At 37.1% G+C, this 20881-nt stretch overlaps 1 protein-coding gene across 4 annotated transcripts in view; it reads right to left on the reverse strand.

Moving 5' to 3' along the window:
- Positions 1–20881, reverse strand: part of LOC132071814 (BRO1 domain-containing protein BROX) — a 118198-nt gene that overhangs the window by 13825 nt on the left and 83492 nt on the right. For 2 of the 4 annotated variants that reach the window (XM_059469596.1, XM_059469597.1), the window contains 2 exons: positions 17179–17715; positions 2263–2292 (listed from right to left, as the gene is read on the reverse strand). In XM_059469596.1, coding sequence (XP_059325579.1) covers positions 2263–2292; positions 17179–17715 — 567 coding nt within the window. Of the gene's footprint in view, positions 1–2262; positions 2293–5887; positions 6054–7952; positions 8034–17178; positions 17716–20881 lie in introns of those variants that run through there. The other 2 variants (XM_059469595.1, XR_009418200.1) reach the window with 2 other exon arrangements.

Raw genomic sequence — 20881 nt, forward strand, 5'->3', positions numbered from 1 at the left:
TTTCTAAACTCCAAGCTAGACTGACTAATTATTACAGATATTTGCTCTGAAGTCATAAAAGTTATACCCAAAAGATTTATTTTCCTATTTATTACTAGTGCCAGATTTACCACTTTGACATGTTGTCTCTACAGTTCCATTCTCAGCTGAGTACTCTTAAATTCGGTAAATTCTTTCAGCTGTAAAAGAAACTCTGTCGTAAGTGTTTAATGTGATAATAAGCCACATACAGAAAACAGTGAAGTACTTGTTTACACGTGCAAGTTTCTCTTGTTTCTTTTACCACACACTGAAATAAAGATAAGCAGAGCTGACCTGGGCTGACAAGAGGACTGACCACTCTATTTTTAATTTTACCTGTCTGAGCATTATTTATGCTGCTGAGGGCTCCAGCTCCAACCAACCAAGTTGCCTAAAATCAGCCTCAACCCCAACCCACTGTACATGGCTAAAGAAATGGTGGGTTTTGAATTTTTTTATTCATTAAAAAGCTATAACATGAGTTTAATTACTTTTTTTTTACTCTGTGAGGAGGAAGGCACCACCCTGACAGATTGGGCATAAACGGCCACTTGCCTGAAAATGCTTAAATCAATTCCTCAGTGGAGTAATCACATTGAGAAAGGATATCTTTAGTGCTAAGAACATTCTCTAGTACTTTTCTAAATCAGGATATAACCTCCTCCTTTTGGATGCCTAATTAAAACTATTTTTTGTTCGTGCAAAGACCTAGACATACAGCCACACTTACACCTTCTTGGTTTTGTTTCATCCAAAATATTCCAGCACTGAATGTTGAACTCATGTAAGTTTGACACTGAGTGAAATACCATTTTTATGCCATTTTTCACTGTTTTCAGTCTGTTAGAATGGTACTAATTTGACCTAGCTATGTACCATTAAAATGTAGCTTTCAATAATTTATTTCTTCCTGATGTTTTTCACACACCTAAAAAAGGTTTGATTTGTTTTTAGTTTTGTTTTTTTTTTTTTTTAATTCATGCTCTAAGTAACTCAAAATGCTTAGGAGATACAGTAATTCAATCTATATTTAGCACTACTAAAAGCACCACTGTTATAAAGCAATTTGTCTAAAGGTGATCCAAGACCTCAAATGTTTTCTTTGAAAGGAGAAGGTAAAAAAGAGAATGTTTAGGTTCTTTTCCCATTTTAAGCATAATATGTGGATAGTGAAAAACTTTTCAATTCAGCTCCTATATACAGATGTTCTCAGGTTCAACCACTCCTCAGGTTTGTACAGAGACAGAAATGCACCATATATAGTTTTTGTATTGTAAAAAGGTCACTATTAACAATAGATATTTGTATGACCCAAATCATATCAACACACAGATTTCTGTAACTCAAATACTTATATGACATTTAACAAACAGGCTTGCTCTTTACTGAAAGCAAATCCTAAAGACGGACAATTGTCCATCTTTGTGGACAACAGTGTTTTTAATAAATAAACTCCAACAATTGTGTTTTTAATTCTTTTCACTTGAGATGGTTTCTAGTTGCCATTCTGATGCACTGACAGTTTTAGATACAATGGTTTGTTATTTTCTCTGACCCTGCCATTCTACAGAGCCTATAGAATCCAAACCCAGTGTTCTAGATTGCATGGGGGTTCAGAAGAATTAAAAACTACTATGACAAAATTTTCAGAACTTGTCTGTCAGGTTTGTTTATCACTATTGATGATACAACAAAGCCACTTCTCAGAGCAACCCTTAACCAAAAAAGTACTGAGGCATGGAGTATCCAGGCACATATTGTAATAAAAATGCCTAAAATAGTTGAAAACAAGAAGCATTGAAATCTGGATAGATTTTAAAATTATGACCTAGTACTAATGAGGAGACTGCTTTTCTGTCTGTAAATGGAGCCTAAATTTGGATATCCTGCATGTTCTATCCCCTTCCTGATCCTGTAGAATTCACAGATGTGTTTTTAGGGATGTAAAAGAACGTGGCCCTGGCTCCTTGTTTCAGAGTTTATTTAGGGACCCATTGCAAACCTCTTCTTCTAAATGTGGTTTGACCTTGTTGATAGTATCTGGTTTCCCACGGCAGTTGCAGAAGTTTACTACCAATTGCCTAAAGAAATACTTTGAAGTCTGATTTAACTTGAATGCTTATATTTTTTCTTTGAATATTCCTTATTCTTCCTTTGTATGGGGTATAACAGTTTTGCCAGCACCTCATCTACCACCTTTGTAATTCCACAAACTGCAGCTGTGACAGCACTGAACCTTACCTTTTTGGTAACTTCAATGGTCTGGCTGGCCTGAAAGAAAAGAAAAAAGAGAGTAATTGAGAATGCATGAAATATGCATGCACACACCAATTAGTTTAATTATTCTCATATGTAAGAAAATAAATCACAAAAATCAGATATTTTAGGCTATGAATTATTTTGAAAGGCCTACAATCATATTCAATTGAGCCTTTGCAAACAAGTAGTTCAGAGAACAATTACAGCTACAGGCAGCTGGGTTTTCAAAAATGGAATTTATGCAGCTGATTTTTGGGATCACTATTCCTGAGGCTTTTCCAGTTTTCAACAAAAGACCAAATACACTAATATGATAAAAATTCAATACTGTTGAAAATCATAACAAAGTTTGCATATGATGGAAACAGACAATCATCAACAAGACCATGTTCTGAGTGTAATTCAGAAAACTTCATAGTTGTCCTTTGTAATTTCATTACAAAAAATTATTTTGGCCATAAATTCTGTCTTGCCATAATACAGGAAGTAGAATGCCATAGGATACCTCTATAAAATATTTTTATCCAAGTTTTTGTTACTTCTTAAATGTCTAATATAAAGTATATTATTTTGACAAGGAGGTAGCAAACCCAAGTGAAAATTATTCTTATCTAACACTGTTCAGCATGTACTTCAATTTCTTAGCTACTGGACCAGTAAGATTCACATAAATTTCACTTTAAAAAAATCTTCATAAACAATCTGCAAGTCATTTCAAGAACGTGACATAAAATCCCTCCAAAGCTGTAACCATGTAAAAGCTTCAGTTAAGTTATGGATTTGTTTTACCACCAAAGACATATTTAATATTACTTCTTTTAAAAAGTATGGAAAGCACTGAGTTAAGAAGCAGGTACCTGCATAATATAGATCACTTAGTAACATCACAATGAGGTTGCCAAAAGCATAGATTTGCATGCTTTCACACACAGATAAACAGGTCATGCTCCTCAGAGATTTTCAGGAAAACTTAATCGAGTAAATAGAAATGAAATTTGCTGTTCTTCAAAGTAGTAAGAGTTGTTTACTCCTACACAAGATTAAGATTTGCTCCTTTCAGCCACAAGAAAATTGGAGAAAAGCAGATTCACCATTCTCTAGTTGCAGAGTAACTCACAGATTAATGAAAGGTATAGACAAAGATTCTCAGTTGAATGCAGACACAAAAGATTAAATTTATGAAGTGCCACCAACCTTCAGACTAGGTGCAGAAATCTGACTTCCAGAGGTACAGAACATACCCAATTTTCCAACTGATGCTCAAAGCTGCTGGTACCACTACAACAGACTGACCAGCTTCCAGAATGTAGAGAAACTCAACTAAACTGAGTTCTGAAATTACTTTGAACAGTAAATTACCCAAGGCTGAAAAGAAGCTGTGGCAGGCTTGGGGGACTGCTTACTGTTTGATCTACAGCCTCAACCACAAAATCAACTTTTCCCAACTCAGGCTAAACTGGAGGATCAGAAACCAGGTACTGAAGTCAGAACTCACTCAACTTGAATCTGAAGTGAACAGTAACAGGACTCTGGATGAAGAGAAATGCTTAAACAGACACTTCTTTTTATGAACTTGCACCAAGGCAGAGCACACGCTGAATGTGCCTTCAAGACTGTATGGAAAAGGGGGCAAAGTCACAGTGTTGGGAATAACAATTTTTTAAACTGCAGCATAATCTCCTGGGTTTGATGAGAGAAAAATATAAGCAGACATACTTACTGTTAGTAAGGTAATTCAAACACTAATTCCTATCTTTCTTTTGTAAAGATCTGAATTTCCATATATATCCAGCCATTTGTTTTTGTCTGTGCCATAATAGGCTCTGCCATGAGTAATAATATCAGGCAACACTTTGGCACAAGCAGAGCCATCCAACAACAATGATTAGTACAGGCTTTGTATTTATGCTGACCCCTATAAAAGCTTCTACGACAATTCCAGTTTATATCAGCAGATTAAATTGTTTTCTTCTGCATGGGGGCTACTTTAAAATTAAATCTGTCTAATTTGGTTTACACAAAGTGGGTAAAAATACCAACACAGTCATTCCTCATCCTCCCCTGGTCTCATCAAAACCAAACTACATTTCCCTCTGTTTCCAGCACCTGCAAAATATATTCAGTGCTGAACAAATGATGATGATTAAGTTCTTCAAAGCTAGGCAGGGTTAAAGGTCACACCTGCTATCAAACTGTTTTGCTTTGAAAAGCATACACTGAAAAAACCTGGGTACACCCAGGTAAATTCCAGCAGTGTAACCAATCCCTTGCAGCTGTTGTGATGACTTTATTATACTGGTCAATAGGAGAAGTTATCCCTGAAAACTATGCCCCAAAATTCTTTAGTTATGCTCTAAAATACAGAAATGCATGGCAAAACCAGATCTTTCCCACTTAATGAATGTTGCTGTATCTAATTTTTGAAGTATTATATTTTCATTGAGCCAGTTTAAACAACACTATCAGCCTCCAAAAAAAAGTGTGGACAAAGAGAGTCCTCATCAGTTTTCATGAGAAAGAAGTCTTGAATTCCACTCTTTTGCTGGGACAAAAGCCAAGTTGATCTGTGTATTAAATTACCTTTGTACTTAGTTCTCACAAGTCTGATAGCAGAAAGTGACAATCACAGTTGGTGGTGACAAGACCAGCACAAGGAAGTTACTGCACAAACTGCAGTCACTGATAAAATCTAATAAACACTCTGCAACAAGAGGGGAAAAGGGCAAGAGGAAGAAAAGGACAGGCTCTGTTCTAGCACCATTTACTGCGAGTGTCAGCCACTGCTCAACACATACTTTGCTTCTGTTCTTTCCTAGTGGCAAGTTTTGTCTGAACATCACACAATTAAGAAATACATAAAGAAAAGATAAATTGATTGGTTGAAACTCCCAGATGTTTCTCAGTATGAAATGTATTTTGGATGCCCAGCATCCTACTGTGTAACATGCTGAAAGGGAGGAATGGTGTCTTTAAAAAGGGCTGCTGTAATATTAGTAAGTTTATTCTAGGAAATAACTGAGTATCAGGAGGATTCATCAGCTTTGGACTGGACTACTACAGCTCCAATTATTCACCTTTCCAGCCTAAATAAGCACTTAACCTCAGGGTTTCTACTGGTATTTTGAACAGTGATGTAGTAGAAATAATTTGTTTCTTTGTGAACAAACCTACTCGAATAGGGGCAGTTCACAGGTATAAAAAATATGATTGCTTTGCATAGTTTTCAATCTGAGAAAGATAATGACCAATGCTTGAGCTTCCTGCAGGGGAACATGCTGTGCCACGAGGCAACATCCTGACTTTGAGTTCCCAGGGAAGCCAAAGCTTCCTTTTGATTACAGCACTGAATGAGTTCTCATGGAAGTTAATAGGGTACATCAGAGAGAAGAGCGTGGTCCTGATTTCAATTATCACACTGGAAAACAAGCTTTTGGAAATTCTATTATTAAATCTAGTTAATAACCTTCATGTCACCTGGACATCGCATGGCACAAGGCAATATTTCAAAACATGTTCCACAGCATGGGACTTAATAATAACACTATGGCTGATTTACTTCATATGCAGCGTGCTTCATTAATCTAATGCATTTCAGGGAAATACAAACCTGAATGTGTCAGAAGACAACAAAAGTATCTAGATAGTCCAAGGCATTCTTTTTCAGGCTTTCTTCACAAATCTCGGTTGTGAGAAAGGTATCAACGTAAGCAACCCCTTGGCCTCACACCCCAAAGAATTAATGCTTGCTGCTTCCTTAGTGGGTGCAAGAAACCCTGCAGAAGGTAGCCATGAAATAGAAAATTGGGAAAACAGGCTGTGTTTTGAAGCATACTTTGAAGAGTTTTCTAGCTGTTGTGAAGCACCCATCATTTCAAAGAAGTGTTAAAAAGGCAGCTATCAATAACCTAAGAGGTTGAAAGAGAAATGAATATGATTTTAAATAGGAACATTCCTGCTTACACTGACAGTAATGTCACCTGGAGTCATTTTTTGAGTCAGTTAAAAAGCATCAACACATTCCAAATCATAACTTTGTACTAACTTACCCAAACATTACCTTCCTAAAATTCCTATCACAATTCTGGATATTGCCCTGGCTAAACACTCGATTTCTAATTCATGCCATTTCACTTAGCTGCAATTAATTTCTATTTCACCATGAGCAGATGTAGAGACTGGAACTTGGATATAGAAAGACTTTTCCTCCTTTTTTCCTTGGAGAAACAATAAGCCTAAACAAGAAGTTAGACTTCAAGCTGAAATTAATGCCTACCAGCCTGACATGGGGCAGCACAAAGGCACTGCCTGTGATTGTTGTGCCTTATTTTTAGGTGTAAGGAAACAACAAACAGCATTGGATAAATGTGAGACTGTCAGTGTGGGTGCTTCTCCTCTGTTTCATTCTGGGAGACAAGAGCTAAGGGAAGCAGAGGCTGCTCCCCCAGCAATGATATCCAGCATTGTCATTTTGGTGCTGAGCTGCAAAAAATTTTGAAAATAAATGCACAGCTTACTGATATTTATCATAAAATTATTTACTCAATACAGAATCACAGAATATCCCCAGATGGAAGGAATCCATTAGGATCACTGAAGTCCAACTCCTGTCCCTACACAGGGCAACAAATTCATTTTGCACTCTTGCTTTTCACTTAAAGATTCACTGGAGACAAAAATGGTACATTGCAATAAATAGCAGTATTTACTGAAAAAAAAAGACTCTCCTGTCCAAGGATTATGAGGTGTTCAACCTCAATGCTTTACTTTGCCAGAGGGAAACTATTCCCTTTGTTGGTAGATCTGGTTACCAGAAGTGATAAAACATAGCTTTTGGTCATTATTATACTCCTGGATAAGCTAAATCCCTGCAGGACAGAATGAGATATGGATCATATTGTACATTCTCCATCAGAACATACAATACAAACTAAATTCCTGCACAGGAAGAAAATCCTTGTGTTTTCAGAATGTCATTGACCCAATTTGAACTGCTCCTAAATATCAAGTTAGCTTTCGCTGTCATATAAAATGCAGCACCTATGTGCTTTATCATTTTAACAATCACTCAGACAACAAATCCAACAGATTAGGTTGCCAAAAAAGTTTTTATAAGCCTCCCAATTTAATTTTTTTGCTATGATGAGCAGTTCTCCATTATTTTAATAATGAATTCTATCTAGATGGTTTTTTAAACATGCAGTGTTCATTGTATTTGTCTGCACTTAGTTTTACTTGTTTAGATCTCTAAGGAACAGGACAACCCACAGCAAAATGATCTTGTAGAGGAGACAGAGAATTCCATTTTTTGGTAAGTTGCTTTTTTAAGGTTTTATTAAAAGAAGGAAGAATGCAACTTACTTTCATGGGTTTTCCCCACATAAAATATCAAGGAATAATCCAAAAGGATTTAATATTTTTAATGTCTAAATTATCAGGGTGAAATTATCTGAAACTAACTGCTATTTCATCCCATTAAAATGTCAATGTTGCAACTTTTCTTAATGTTGTACACATGACTCTTCTTTTGCTTAAAATTAAGCAAAATGCAACTTAGCAGACCAAAAATCGATATGCTATTTGGCAACTGTATTACAGATGTCAATTAACATTTTTACTGTTGAGACATCAAGTTTTATAAAAGTTCCCATCTGCTTTTCTTGTTGTGTTCTTACCTCTTCAGTTCCAACTGAGCATCTGCTCTACTTTCACAGCAAATAGGAGCAAATAAGATTGCCTTTCTGCGAAGAAAGCAACTGTAAGGAAGGTGTTAACAATAAAATAATTGTCTGAGTGATTCTTGCTCTTACTGATTTAAATTCAGCATAGAAATTTAAGCTTTACTGACCTACAATAGGCCCACTGGATAAAACTCCATGGAGTGAGGCAAACCCTATATCCTTAACTAAGCCAGCATTTCACTCCCTCTCTTTGTGCTATAAAATCAATATTAAACTTTATTAACCTACTCTGCAAAAGTAACAGGGAGTTTTGACACCTCCCATGGACAAAACTCTGGCTCATGCCAGAGTACAACAGGGAAATATGTTTCCATCAAGGCACCAGAGATGGAAAAGGTCACTGCAATCCCATTAAGAAACTAAATGTATTCTCATTTGCAAGTTTAGTAACAGTACTGTGAGGAATGTCCCAAGAAGATGGGTTGAGGACTTTGGACTTGTCTAATTTGGAGAAAAGGAAGCTGAGCAGTAACCTCATTGCTCTCTACAGCTTCTTGAGGCAGGTAAGTGGAGAGGTGATCTCTTCTCCCTGAAATCCAGTGCTGGGACATGCAGGAATGGTTCAAAGCTGAGCCAGGGGATATTTAGACTGGATACTTCTTTATCTAGAAGGTGGTCAAACACCTGACCAGACCTTCTTAGGAAGGTGCTGATGTCCCAGTCCTGTCAGTGTTCAAGAGGCATTTGGACAATGTCCTTAACAAGATGCTTTAACTGGGTCAACCCTGAATGGGTCAGGTGGTCCTTGCAGGTCCCTCCCAAGTGAAACAGTCTATTTTATTCTAACCCCGTATAATTCATTATATGCTAAAATTAAAACTTCTATAAATTTATAACATTTGAAACTGAAATGATCCTTTTATAGTCATTTCCAAGGCTGGGGGGATTGTTGGGTTTTTCCCCCCTCTCATTTTCCTCACTGCTCTATAGGGATGGTATCCACATATGAGCCAGGATTTACTGACCAAATCTTCATTTAAAGGCTCTTTAGAAACCCATTTTTGCAATACTGACTTCTAATGTCTTTCTTCTTTTATCTTCAACAACTGACTAAGTATTATCAACCCCTAGGAAAGCTGTCTCTTTTCCTTTATAGCATCTACTTGGTTCACCTGTCTTGAAAAGGAATTAAATCATCTTCTCTGCAGGAAAATCTGACAGCATATGAAGGAGACAAGTCATACACACCCTCCAAACACTTTTCTTGTATTCTTCTTTCCCTAAACTTTTCTCCAACGAGCCACTTTTAAACACTGCTCCAACACTGTCAATAAGAAGATTACCATTAAGCATACTTCAGCTGGATTTTCCCCGCTTTAAACAGCAAAGTTTATACACAATTTAAAGTATATACTTCTTCAAAAGGTTTAATTGAAGCAATATATATATTCCTTAAACTTTTGAAGCACTGAATGCAGGACTACATAGAGCACTGCCTGGCAAATTAAACAAAAGTTCTGATCTATTAAAGAGAATTTTAAAAAAGCTTAGTAAAATACCACCATGAATCATTATTTGAAAACAAGCCAACAGCTAATTTGGAGCAGACTAATATTATTTCAAGATCTTTCACAAGTCTAAAACCATTAGTCTTTTCTCTTTTCTTGGTAATTACAGTGAAATTAATAGATATGTTTTGGGATTTAAATGATGACTAGAGTAGTTTTCAACATTTTTACTGGCAAAAAGTCCGTTCCTTATTTCAAAGCTGTTTTTATCACACTTCCCAGTTGAATGGAGCAACACAAGGTCACGGCCACATCTTGGATTTCTCTAACAAACAGGAATCAAGGACTCAAGGAATCACAACATACACAGAAGAAAACCCCCATCTCACGATACCACCAAGAAGGAAAATGTCCAAGAGTGCCTATTTTTATGATGGCATCTGTCCACGCAGGCTGAAGTACATGTCCCTATAGGTATTAAAGACTGACATTAGGTACATGGAAGTTTAGCTCTGGAGTAGGGAGACCTGGAGTGTCATAAATCACACTTCAACTGATACATGCTTCAGTCTTCCTTCCTGTGCAGATATAAGACTTTGTGATCATAAGCCACCACAGAGTTCAGTTTTGCTCTCAGAAAACCTTCTGTGTCCAGAGAGCTTTTCTAAAGATAGACTAAAAGCACTTATAATTTCTCCAGATTATTCATCTAACCATGGGGACAAACAACAGTTTTTACCTTTCTGCACATTTAATCTCTTGCAGCAAATGAAAATACTGTTACTTCAGATCTTTGTTCTAAATTTAGTCAAATACTTCCCTTCAGTGTGGAAGTCCTGTTCCAATATCTGTGAATTTAGTCATTTATATCACTTTTAAGTGACATAAAACAAATGTCTATTCAACACAATTAATATATTTAAAAGGATTTAATATGTAATTGCAAAAAGAAGGCTCTCTAGCTTTTGCTAGTGCTAATGAAAACCTGTACATATATAATGCAACATTATCTTTTAGATCTCCTGACATGAAATTTGTTTTGTATGCTCAGTAACAAGCAAGCAAAAAAAAAAAAAAAAAGGAAATATTTACCAAACCTTTAAGAGCTAAATACATCCAGTATTGTAGCTAAAACACCCAAAAAGCGCTCTAAGGTTGAACAGACTATAAAACAGATTTAACATAATCCATATTCAGCAAACTGTTTGCAAAAGTTCATCCATTTGACAGAATAAATTAAACATCCTATAAACTGGAAAGGTAACATAAGAATTTTGAGGCAAGGGATCCTATTAACTTGCTAGAAAATATGGGAGAAGTGGAAGAAGTGATGCAAATCAGCTTTTCCAGTCCAGTACATAAATCTATTTATGATTTTACTAGAAAATAACCAAAACACATCCTAATTTGCCAGTAGTGAGACTAAGCTCTCTGAAATATCAGCAGGATTTCTAGTTGTAACTTCCCTTACCTCCATTGATCTGTCAGTGGTATCACCTCATTTCTATTGATAGTCCATTTTTTAAGAGATTTCTTTATTCAGTAGAATATCATTGCAATTTTTGTGTAGCAAAATTAATGCCAAATTGCTCAGGTACCCTCTGAATTCCCCTCTTGCACAGTGTTTAGGGGTTTTGTTTTGTTTTGCTGTTCAAGCACCACTGACCAATTAAAAGTGTGGACATCTATTATTATTCATCAGGAGATGAAGACAACATTGAAATTATCAGAGAGGAAGAACAAGTGATTTTAGAAGGAGTTAGAGACAGAAATAATGTTGTCTGGTGTTATTCACATTTGAACAAGACATTTACTACAACCTCCTACTAAATTAAAAGTACATGAAAACAACCATACATCATCAAAATATTCCAACAAACTGACATAATTTTGGATGTTGTGGGCTTTTTCTAAGTGTATATAAATGGTCAGTTTTAAAAGTCATCTCAAACCCCACGCCAATTAGTCCTTTTCCAGAACAAGCGCAGCTGATGCTGGTTTTCCAGTCAATTTAGTACAAAAGAAAGGAGCCATGTTTTTTTATGGTTTCCCTCCCATAAAGCTGAGTTTCCCACAGCTTTACATCTTCTAAGGACAGCAGTTCAAAGGCCCAGCAGATTGCTAGTTATGAGTGAGCTCCTCTGTTGTTCAGGGAAAGGTGAGGGATACAGGGCACAGGAAATTCAAGCACACACAGGACCTGAATTCCCTAAGGAGCAGAATCTACACAGTAATATACAACCAGGCTGGTCCTCAGCTGCACTCACACCAAAGCACCAAGCATCACCTTCCCATGGCAAAACTGATTGATTCCAAACAACCTGAAGTCTAGACAAACACTAATGTTTAAGTAGTACAATTCCAAAGCCTGCAAAAATCCCCTGGACAGCTCAGAATGACAGGGGTTTTTTTTAAATGCACTTAATATTTTCTTAGCCATGCTATTTTAAATTTGGTCAGCCACCAAATTATAAATGGCATTTTTATTTGCATTCTAGTCTCTGTGTGTCAGCTCTTTGCTTTCAGTTCCAGAAAGTGGAGCAAGTTGTTTGCACAGCCAACAATGCACAATATTTATCATGGGAAGAGTAAATGAATTAATAAAACCAGAATAAAATTCTTAAGGTATCACACTCAGAGATCATGCAAGACTAAAATAAAAATGTGTGAAAATGAAGAAGCACAGCTTAAATTAGACTGACATGAAAAATTATTTCAAAGAAAGAAAGAAATCCAGTTCATTTGGTCACAGGGAAAACCTAATTTTCCACATGTGCTCAACAGAGAATCCCACATATGGACTCAGATGGATGCATGAGATGGCTTCACATTCCTTTTCTTTTTTCTCAACTACATCAAAATCCCAAGTATGCCGTTGGGTTGTTAATGCTTCATAATAAGGAGAACTCCTACTCTGGCATAGAAAAAATGGCTTAAATGAGAACAGAGAAATAATCTGTATTATTTCAGGAACTCCTGATCTGTAACATGAACCAAAAGATTTGCAACACCCTGAACAATGAATGAAATGATGGTCACAGCTTTTGCTTCTTGGTTGCTAAAGGTTGATAAAACATTTCAGAAATCCCACTTCAGAAATCTGACCTAATGGTTTCTTATTAAAGATTCCTGTTTTTAATCTTCTTAGGGGAAGGCAGAAAGGTTCCTTTATTAATTTTTTAATCATTATATGCACATGTATTTTTAATCATTATATGCACATGTATTTTGTACAAAAGACATTAGTATACAATTAATATAAAAAGTGAAAACTAAAATATCTTTTAATGCATCAAAATAAGCAGATGCTAACAACTTTCAAAATAGGATAGGTTGTTAAAAAAGCTCAGTGGAAAAATTTTTGTGAACAGTTCATGTTCCTGAACTGAGGCTATTTGAAAATATTTTATACACATGTATATGCAAAATCAGCTCTGCAAGCCATGCAGAATGTACTAGATAACCATTATCCTTTTCCTGGAATCAAGCAGGGAACTGTTTCATAACGAAGTCTTGTTATTAAGATTGGTATTTGACAAACATTCCCTTGCTTTTTGAAAAATCAGAGGAGATTTTATTTTTTCCAGTTCTAATCTTTATGCCAAATAACTAGAAGGAAAAATCTAAAATGGGTAAGAGGCAGCTGTAGTGTTCTATCCTCACTTCACAGCTTTTTCATTTCTACAGAGATTTGTTTTAAAGTATTAAATAAAGTGTAAGTATTCACTTGTGTCTGCAGTACTGTTTGAACAGTGTGTGGTACAGAATGCTGAGATACAGCAGAACCCAGAGTCCAAGAACCATCACATAAATCTGCAATGCCAAAACATTTCAAAAGAAGGTTTAAATCAAACTAAAAGCAAGATGTACAAAAAGTCTGGATGTTTTACCAGTTTCCTGACGCTGTCTTTTGTCTTCTTCAGAATATAAATTGGTCTAACAAGCAAAAGCTTTGAATCCAGCAATTTAAACTAACTAAGCTTTAGGAGCTAAAACCTCCAAAGTAAGCTATTGGGGGATGAGGAGCAATTCTTAAATTTTATCCAAAGTAAGGATTCTGTGGGGCTTTAAACAGATTTTATTTTCCTGTTCCAGCTTGAGATGATTGCATGATCATGGGCAGATCACCCCATATATCCTTTCAGCCTGTTTTTTTACCACAGATAATTCAGATGCTTTTCAGAACAGCTTTCCTTACTTGTCTGCTGTAGTCAAAAGCATCAACAGTATAGTCTAAAGAAGTAAACAGTGGGTGACACAAAGCAGGTTCACCCTAAGCCAAGAGGGCTTGTTTGAATTTATTGGATTGATGCTGTGAAAGTGCAAGCACTGCACACACTGGCAGTCTAGAGCATTTTCCTTAGCAGCAGCACCAGCAGTTCATTCACAGCTCCCTGACCTCTTCTGCCCTACGTTTTATCTCTGAGTCCACAGACCTAAGCTTTCTAAATTTTATCATCAGAGAGATTCCAGCAGTTGACATCAAGATTAAGACGCACACAGGTAGCTTTTAACTGGTGTTTTCCCACTAAAAACTTCCCATACATATCTGAAGGAAGCAATCCAATTTGGCACCAGAGATATCACAATCGTTATTACATGCCTTCCTCAATCCTGAGACAACTTCCTAAATGATCTGCGCACATCCTTCCTCTGCCACTCCTACTGATATGCATACATTTCTATATGAAGAAGCAGTTTTGAAAAATACCAGTAAAGATTGTAAGAGATTGTAAGATTGTAATTATTTTCTGGCTTTTTAAAAATGCTACTATTCAGTTCTTCCAGAGAACTATGCAAATGTTCATTATTTATTTCATCCTCCTTTCATCCCACTAAGCATGCTACTGGGCTGCACATTTTTACTTTTCCCTAGGGACTCCTAACTCAATGCTTCTGATGACTACAGAAGCAGCAGCAAAGGAGGGGCAGTCACTCATATCTTCCAGGGTGTCTAAGCTCCCAGGTTTCTTGAGATACATAAAGTGCATTCCAACAAAAACGGATACTTCAGCATGAGCTTTCCAAAAGGGCAGGATAGGGGAACAAAAAAAACATCCAACAGTATACTGAAGAGAATTAAATGTGCCATGCTTCAAAATTCCAGATCCAGCCAGCTTTAAGAGGATAGAACAAGTGTGGCATTATTTCAATCTGTCTTTACTCACTTCAATCTGCAGTGATATACCAGAGCCACATTCCTTTAATATTAGGTCACTGGCAAATGTTAAGTCTTGGGCTTCAAAACCTGACAAAGCCTGTTGTGCTGAAACAATTGGTTACCTACCCAGAGCTGTAAGCATAGGCGATACAGTCTGCAAAGAGTGTTCACCCTCCTGTATCTAATCACAACTTCTCCCCCTTCTTAAAATTATAACAGTATTTGAATGCTTTTGTTTTTAAAGAAAGAAGATAAATTAAGTGTTGTTTGACTACATACTGAATTTAACTAATGTAGAGCATAAGAACCTGCATTTTAAATAACCCTGTTGAAACATGCACATTTCATAAAGCTGGATGATTTCCAATGAACCTTGTAATAAAAACACCTAGAGAAGAAGCTGCTGTGCAGATTATAAGCTCAAACTGCAAAAAAATTAAGAGTGTGCAACAATGATCACATTCAAATATCACACACCTAAGTGTTAGTCTTCTGTTTACAGGAAGCGACCCCAACACATAAAAATAAATGCACATTTATCACTTCTTTTCAGCCCTGCCAAGGAGCTACAAATGAGGCAGTTTGCTTCCTCCTCAGTGCACATCCATCCACCAGCAAGACTGCATCCAGCTGCTCCCAGTTTTTACCATCTCCCACATGTCTACATTGACAGTGGCCTTTCTGGGTGATAACCTCACAATGCAATGACAGACTATTGTATTTAGACACACCTTGCTGAGTATGAAGAGAGAAAATAAGTCTTTGGTTCCATGCTGAGTGATAGTCAGATCAGTATACAATGTCCATTAATGCAGCCATGGGCAGTTTACAGAGTGAAAAGGCATGGAAGCAGTACAGTAATCATTTGATAGGGATATGCAGGGTATGCTAACAGATAGAGCTGGTTAATTAAGTATAGGTGCTTTAAAGGTTGGATTGCATCTTTCGACTGCTAGCAGTAAAACAAACCATTTATCATAAATCATTGTTCATAATTTCTGTGCATTTTTGTAGAAGTGTATGGTATGGCAAGGAAGATGAAAAAAACAGTGTCTTGGCTCAAGAGCCCGATCAGAGCAGTTCAAACAGTTTTTGCATCTGTGAACCATGACTGAAAACATTATTTTATCATATCCAGAAGAAATTTTCACTGTTTTTATTTCTAGACTAAAGCCAGAAACCCAGACTATGGATGGCATTTGTTCCTTTCCTCATGACTATGGAATACAGATGACGTTTAACAACCCTGAGGCACAGGGAGAAAAACAGTGAAATGAATGCAACCATTCCAACAGTTTGAAAAGTACAACTGATCCTACAATAGTTCAACTTCCCGCATACCTTTGTATACAAAATTATACAACATCTTTGCTTGACGAATGGGGTGGAAAATACATGCTCTGATAAGCAGTTTTGACAACTAAGATTTTTTCCATTTCTAAGTGGAATAACTGGCAGGAGAAAGCTGATTTGTGCTCTGTATTATCGTCCCTATTTTCATCTGTTTTTATCTTAGGGGAAAAAAGCTTTATTCACTATGAGTTTTTCCACATTACATGTTTTTCCCCGTCCGATATTTTAAGAGTTTAAAATTAGTGCATGTATTTCATCAAGACAAAATCATTGTAACTGACTGAGAAACACTCACAGCTCCAAGTGCCTGAATATGGGTGCAGATGTTGGATAACAGGGAGAAGGGTAGTTTTAATGCTCCCATGAAAATCCACCCCTTTTAGCCCAACTGCAACTCAGAAAAAATAGTAACATTGCTTAAAAGCTTCAAAGTGTCTTCCTTCAATGGGAATTTGCTTTTTAGAAGTTGCTTCTTAGATTGGCTGATTTTGCCCAGGACCAGGAGGCTGTAGAAGATTGTTCTTGTGTTTGTTGCTCCCTGAAGCTCTGGAACTCCAAAGCTAACAAATACAAAGAGGCAGATTCTTATGAAATAGAAAAGAGAAAGGACTAAAACCTGGAACAATCCCAAATTCCTCAATCTGAGCACAATTTTGAAGTTTAGCAGATAACCTACACTGAAAAGACATGAGGGCAACCCACTGAACCAGCTGACCTGACAAAGAAAAAACACCCTGCACATTTGAGAATAGAATTGTTGAAAATATTTTTCAATGCATCTTTTTAAGGAAATATGTATTTTGATTAGACTGTGCAGACATACCAGATCTTTCAGTGTATTCTTAGCTATCTCTGCTGGTTTGTTTTACACAATAGAGGTGTACCCTGTGTCTTCTGAAAGAGCTAATAAGCTTACAAACAATCCCCACGAATTAAAAAAAAACACCAGTGCTTTTTTTCTCCCAAGAAAGAATTATTTCACTTCAGGTATATTCATGGAGCCCAGCAAAACAAATCTCCTGACTTGGTTTCTCCTGGAAATAATGACTTGGTAATGCATTGAAAATTGATCTGTAAAATCACTGGGAAAGAAATTTGGTTCATCTTCCTTTCAGATCTCCTACTTCTGTAAGAAAACAAAATAGTTCAGGGAAAGATTATCCATGCTGAGAACTAAGAAATAATGCAACCTGCTTACCTGATTCTGGCTAGGTGTTGCTGCACAGGCTGATGCTGGAAATGGTCAGGCCACTGATGGTGAAGGCAGAAGGATGGGGAGGGCTGAAGACAGCAGGCAGGCTGATAGACAGGGCTGTGGTTTTGGCAAATAGAGGCTGAGTACTCAGTGTGTGGCTGCATACAACACGAGGTCATAGGAGATGATGCTGAGCTGCCAACCACTGAATGACATTCTTGCTTGCTATTATGGCTACTTAAAGAATGATGGTATGGACAAGGGTGGCAGCATTGTGACAACATCTGCTGAGTTCTTTGGTTGTCTAAAGGCAGAAAGGATGGTTTGATTGTTCCATTTAGTTGCAGGCAGCCATTTAGACTTGGTTTTGATCTTGGTGTTTCCTTGGATGGGAGTTGTTGGACCGTGATGTCTCTGTCATTCGCTGCAACAACCCCTGGGCCAGCAGCATTTGACAAGATGCTGCCATTGCTCAGGACCACAGAGTCAGTGGTGTTGCTCATAGCCATGCTCCGAGTTCTCAGTGGACATGTGATGTTCCTGAGGAAACAAATAAAGCGTAGTTTAGAGAGCTGCAGTGTTTTCAGATGCTCATAATTAACTTTAAATTAACATGAGTAAAGCTTTGCTCTGAGCTTTACCTTTTGCAACACAGGGAAACAGGGAAAGGAGCCATGCACACTGCCAGGAATGTCCTAAAGTACTTAAATTTGTTCAACAAAATGTTAAGAGTGAAATCATGTCAATTTTCAGTGATTACACCAAGTTATAAATCAAATGAATAGAGATTTGTCAGTGTCTGTGTCATAGCTAACAAGTAATGGCTGACATGCACAGAGCAAAATCATTGTGCACAAAACTAAGCTAACAGCCACTATTTATAAAAACACATTTTGGTATAAACAATGTCACCACACCTTGCACTGCAATTTACCTGTGTGCTTTGAAAAACTGCAGGAGACAAGCCTACACAATAGAGATTATTTAATAACCAATAAAGTGCTGGTTTCAGTAACCTCCTTTCCAATTTCTATTAAAAACAAGGCATATTCATGTTTATAAAGAAATTCTGAATTGCCTTATTTGAATAAATCAAGCTATTTCAGCAGATATATCAAATTTTCTGAATAGTAGATTAGATCTTTAGCAGAAGCTCAAAATGAACTGTTGTGAATACTAAAAAGATAGAATACAACCACATGTTTTTACCAGGTTGACAAAAAATAATCCCAGGATTGAATTACTGTTGATTGAGAAGCTTTCATTTCCCAGCAACATGTACTCTAAAGGCAGTGCATAGAGTACACTAATAATGTAACGTGTCGTAAATAAAGGATATGAAAAGATTTTCTCCTAAGGTTTTTCAGGCAATATGTAGATAAATGAGAACTATTAACATTGTAGAAGTGACCACAGCTCAAGATCAAAGCTTGTGTGAGGTTCTTACAGCAGTCAATTTTTCCCATCTTAACTATAACTTTGTTTTAATAAGATAAAAAGGTAAATTGGAGATCATTATTTTGATAAATAACATGAAAGGTCAAACACCACGCTCAGATAAGAGTTTGCTACCCTGGGGGAGGGAGGAGGGAGCATGAACAACACTAATTATGTGCTACTTAGAAAAATAAATCAACACTTGCTGAAAAAATAGAATCACTTAATTTCAACTGCTTTGACTTTTTAATACCGAATTTAATTAGCATAATTTTAAGTCCAAATTGCAAGGCTTGCATTACAGACAACCGAACTTTGCAGGGAGATACAACATACATAGATTAAGGCAGATAAGCAAGGAAGTTTCTAACTCATTTTCTTCCCTGATACCTTTGCTGAATGCTCAGAGAGCTAAGCCTGCCCAGCCAGCTGAGCATAATTGCCTGTATGCTAATTCTGAGCAAAGTGCTTTGCAGACTGGAATGTCCCGTTCCCCCCCCGCCCCCGCCCTCCCCCCCCCCCCCCCCCCGTAGCATCTCCCTGAGACAGAGCTAAATCCCCAACTTCTGAAACGAAAATTAATCCTCTGCTATTTGTTCTAGACCATGTGCAGAGCCAGATGCCCTGGGAAATCACTTTTATTTAGATACCCACTCAGAACAGGAGAATATGCTGTTTGACAAGCAGATTTTTCCAGCCTTCAATTCCACACATTCCTGCCAGGTACCCCCTCCCCTGGCCCAGGCAAGTCAAGCCCAAGGAGGACTTTCTGCTGAGCATAGAGAGCAAATTCAAGGGGCTGGCTAAACTTCAGTTTGGTCAGAAGAGATGTATCAGTTACGTGAAATTCCACTGTGTATCAGCAGTCTGGTTTTCTCTCACACTGCAGGCAACATCAAACCTCAGGGAACACAGTGAGAGCTGGACACTGAGGCAGACAAAGCTCCTCTCCAGGTGTCTGGCAGCATTTTTGGAATTTCTGGCTGCTTATTTTTACATTCACTCACATAAAGATAGGCTGCACAGTGATGCTTCTCCATTAGTTTCTAAGTTAGTTGGATCCATCCATATCATCACTTGAAACTGCTGTACACTGCTCAAAATTACTGTCTACTGTAATAATCAAACAGAAGGGACAGAGAGACTGCAAATATCTGATATTTCAGGAAGAGAGACACACATTCTTTTGCTTTAAACCCAGGACACTTACAGCATTAATTTTTAGTAGCTGTTTTCAACCACTTCATGAAGGAAACCACACATCTCTGTGCCAAACACAGATGCCCAACATCGTGCCCGCAACTGCTGGACAACCCCACCACAGACACAGGCCTTGGCCCTTCAGTGTATCTGTGCCCCTTGAGAACACTGACATGACAATTGTAACTTTTGTCCAGACAGCTCAGCAGCCTCCATTTAATACGATCAAAGATAAAGGCTTTATTTTCCACAGATATAATAGCTACCTGTGCACCTTTTGTTCAGAAATGTTTTAGAACTACTTAATAAAGAAAAGATCCTCAGTACCACAACATATAATTCTGCGTTTGTTCTCCTGTTGAACAAACAATTAATGAACCATTTCAAACATTAAAATTTTAACAGATAGAGCTAATTAATTCTTTTTTCTTAAGCCTTGAGGAACTCTTGAGTTCTGTTCATTTTTATGGACTCTTAGAAAGGCAATGGAAGCACCTGCTTGCCTTGAAGTTCTTCTAATAACACATTAAAGGAAGAGTACCTTGCATGCTAAGGTAGCCATCTGATTAAATATTTTATTCAGTCACATCTATGAAGAACTGGGACTCAAACCAGTTCTCTAGAATGTAAGCTGGGCTGTACATTTTCATTTGGTTTGGTAACTTTTCTCTTTTGAGTCACTGAATTTGACCAGGCTAATGTCATCTGAGTTTTGTTTCATTCATGTTTGAGAGGATTAAAAATTCTGTAATATGGTACTTCATTTATGTCCCTCTTTACACAAGTGGCTGTAAATCCACTGACAGCAAAACTTCACCTGCAGCTGTCACACCAAAATATATTCTTAACTCTCCACTGCATTTTGTCTCCTCTGCCATAATTGCAGTGACTGGGAACTTAGAGAGATGTAAAACTGGCCCAATGAAATAGTTAACGGAGAGTCTTTTCTTTAGAGGATTAATAAATAAGCCAATTAAGATGTGACAAGTAAAAGCATAGTAAGATTTTTAAGATGACATGGAATGGGAAATCTAAGAACATGCTGACCATGAAAAAAAGAATCTAAAAA

The sequence above is a fragment of the Ammospiza nelsoni genome, chromosome 3 (assembly GCF_027579445.1).
Source record: "Ammospiza nelsoni isolate bAmmNel1 chromosome 3, bAmmNel1.pri, whole genome shotgun sequence".
Classification (NCBI taxonomy): domain Eukaryota; kingdom Metazoa; phylum Chordata; class Aves; order Passeriformes; family Passerellidae; genus Ammospiza; species Ammospiza nelsoni.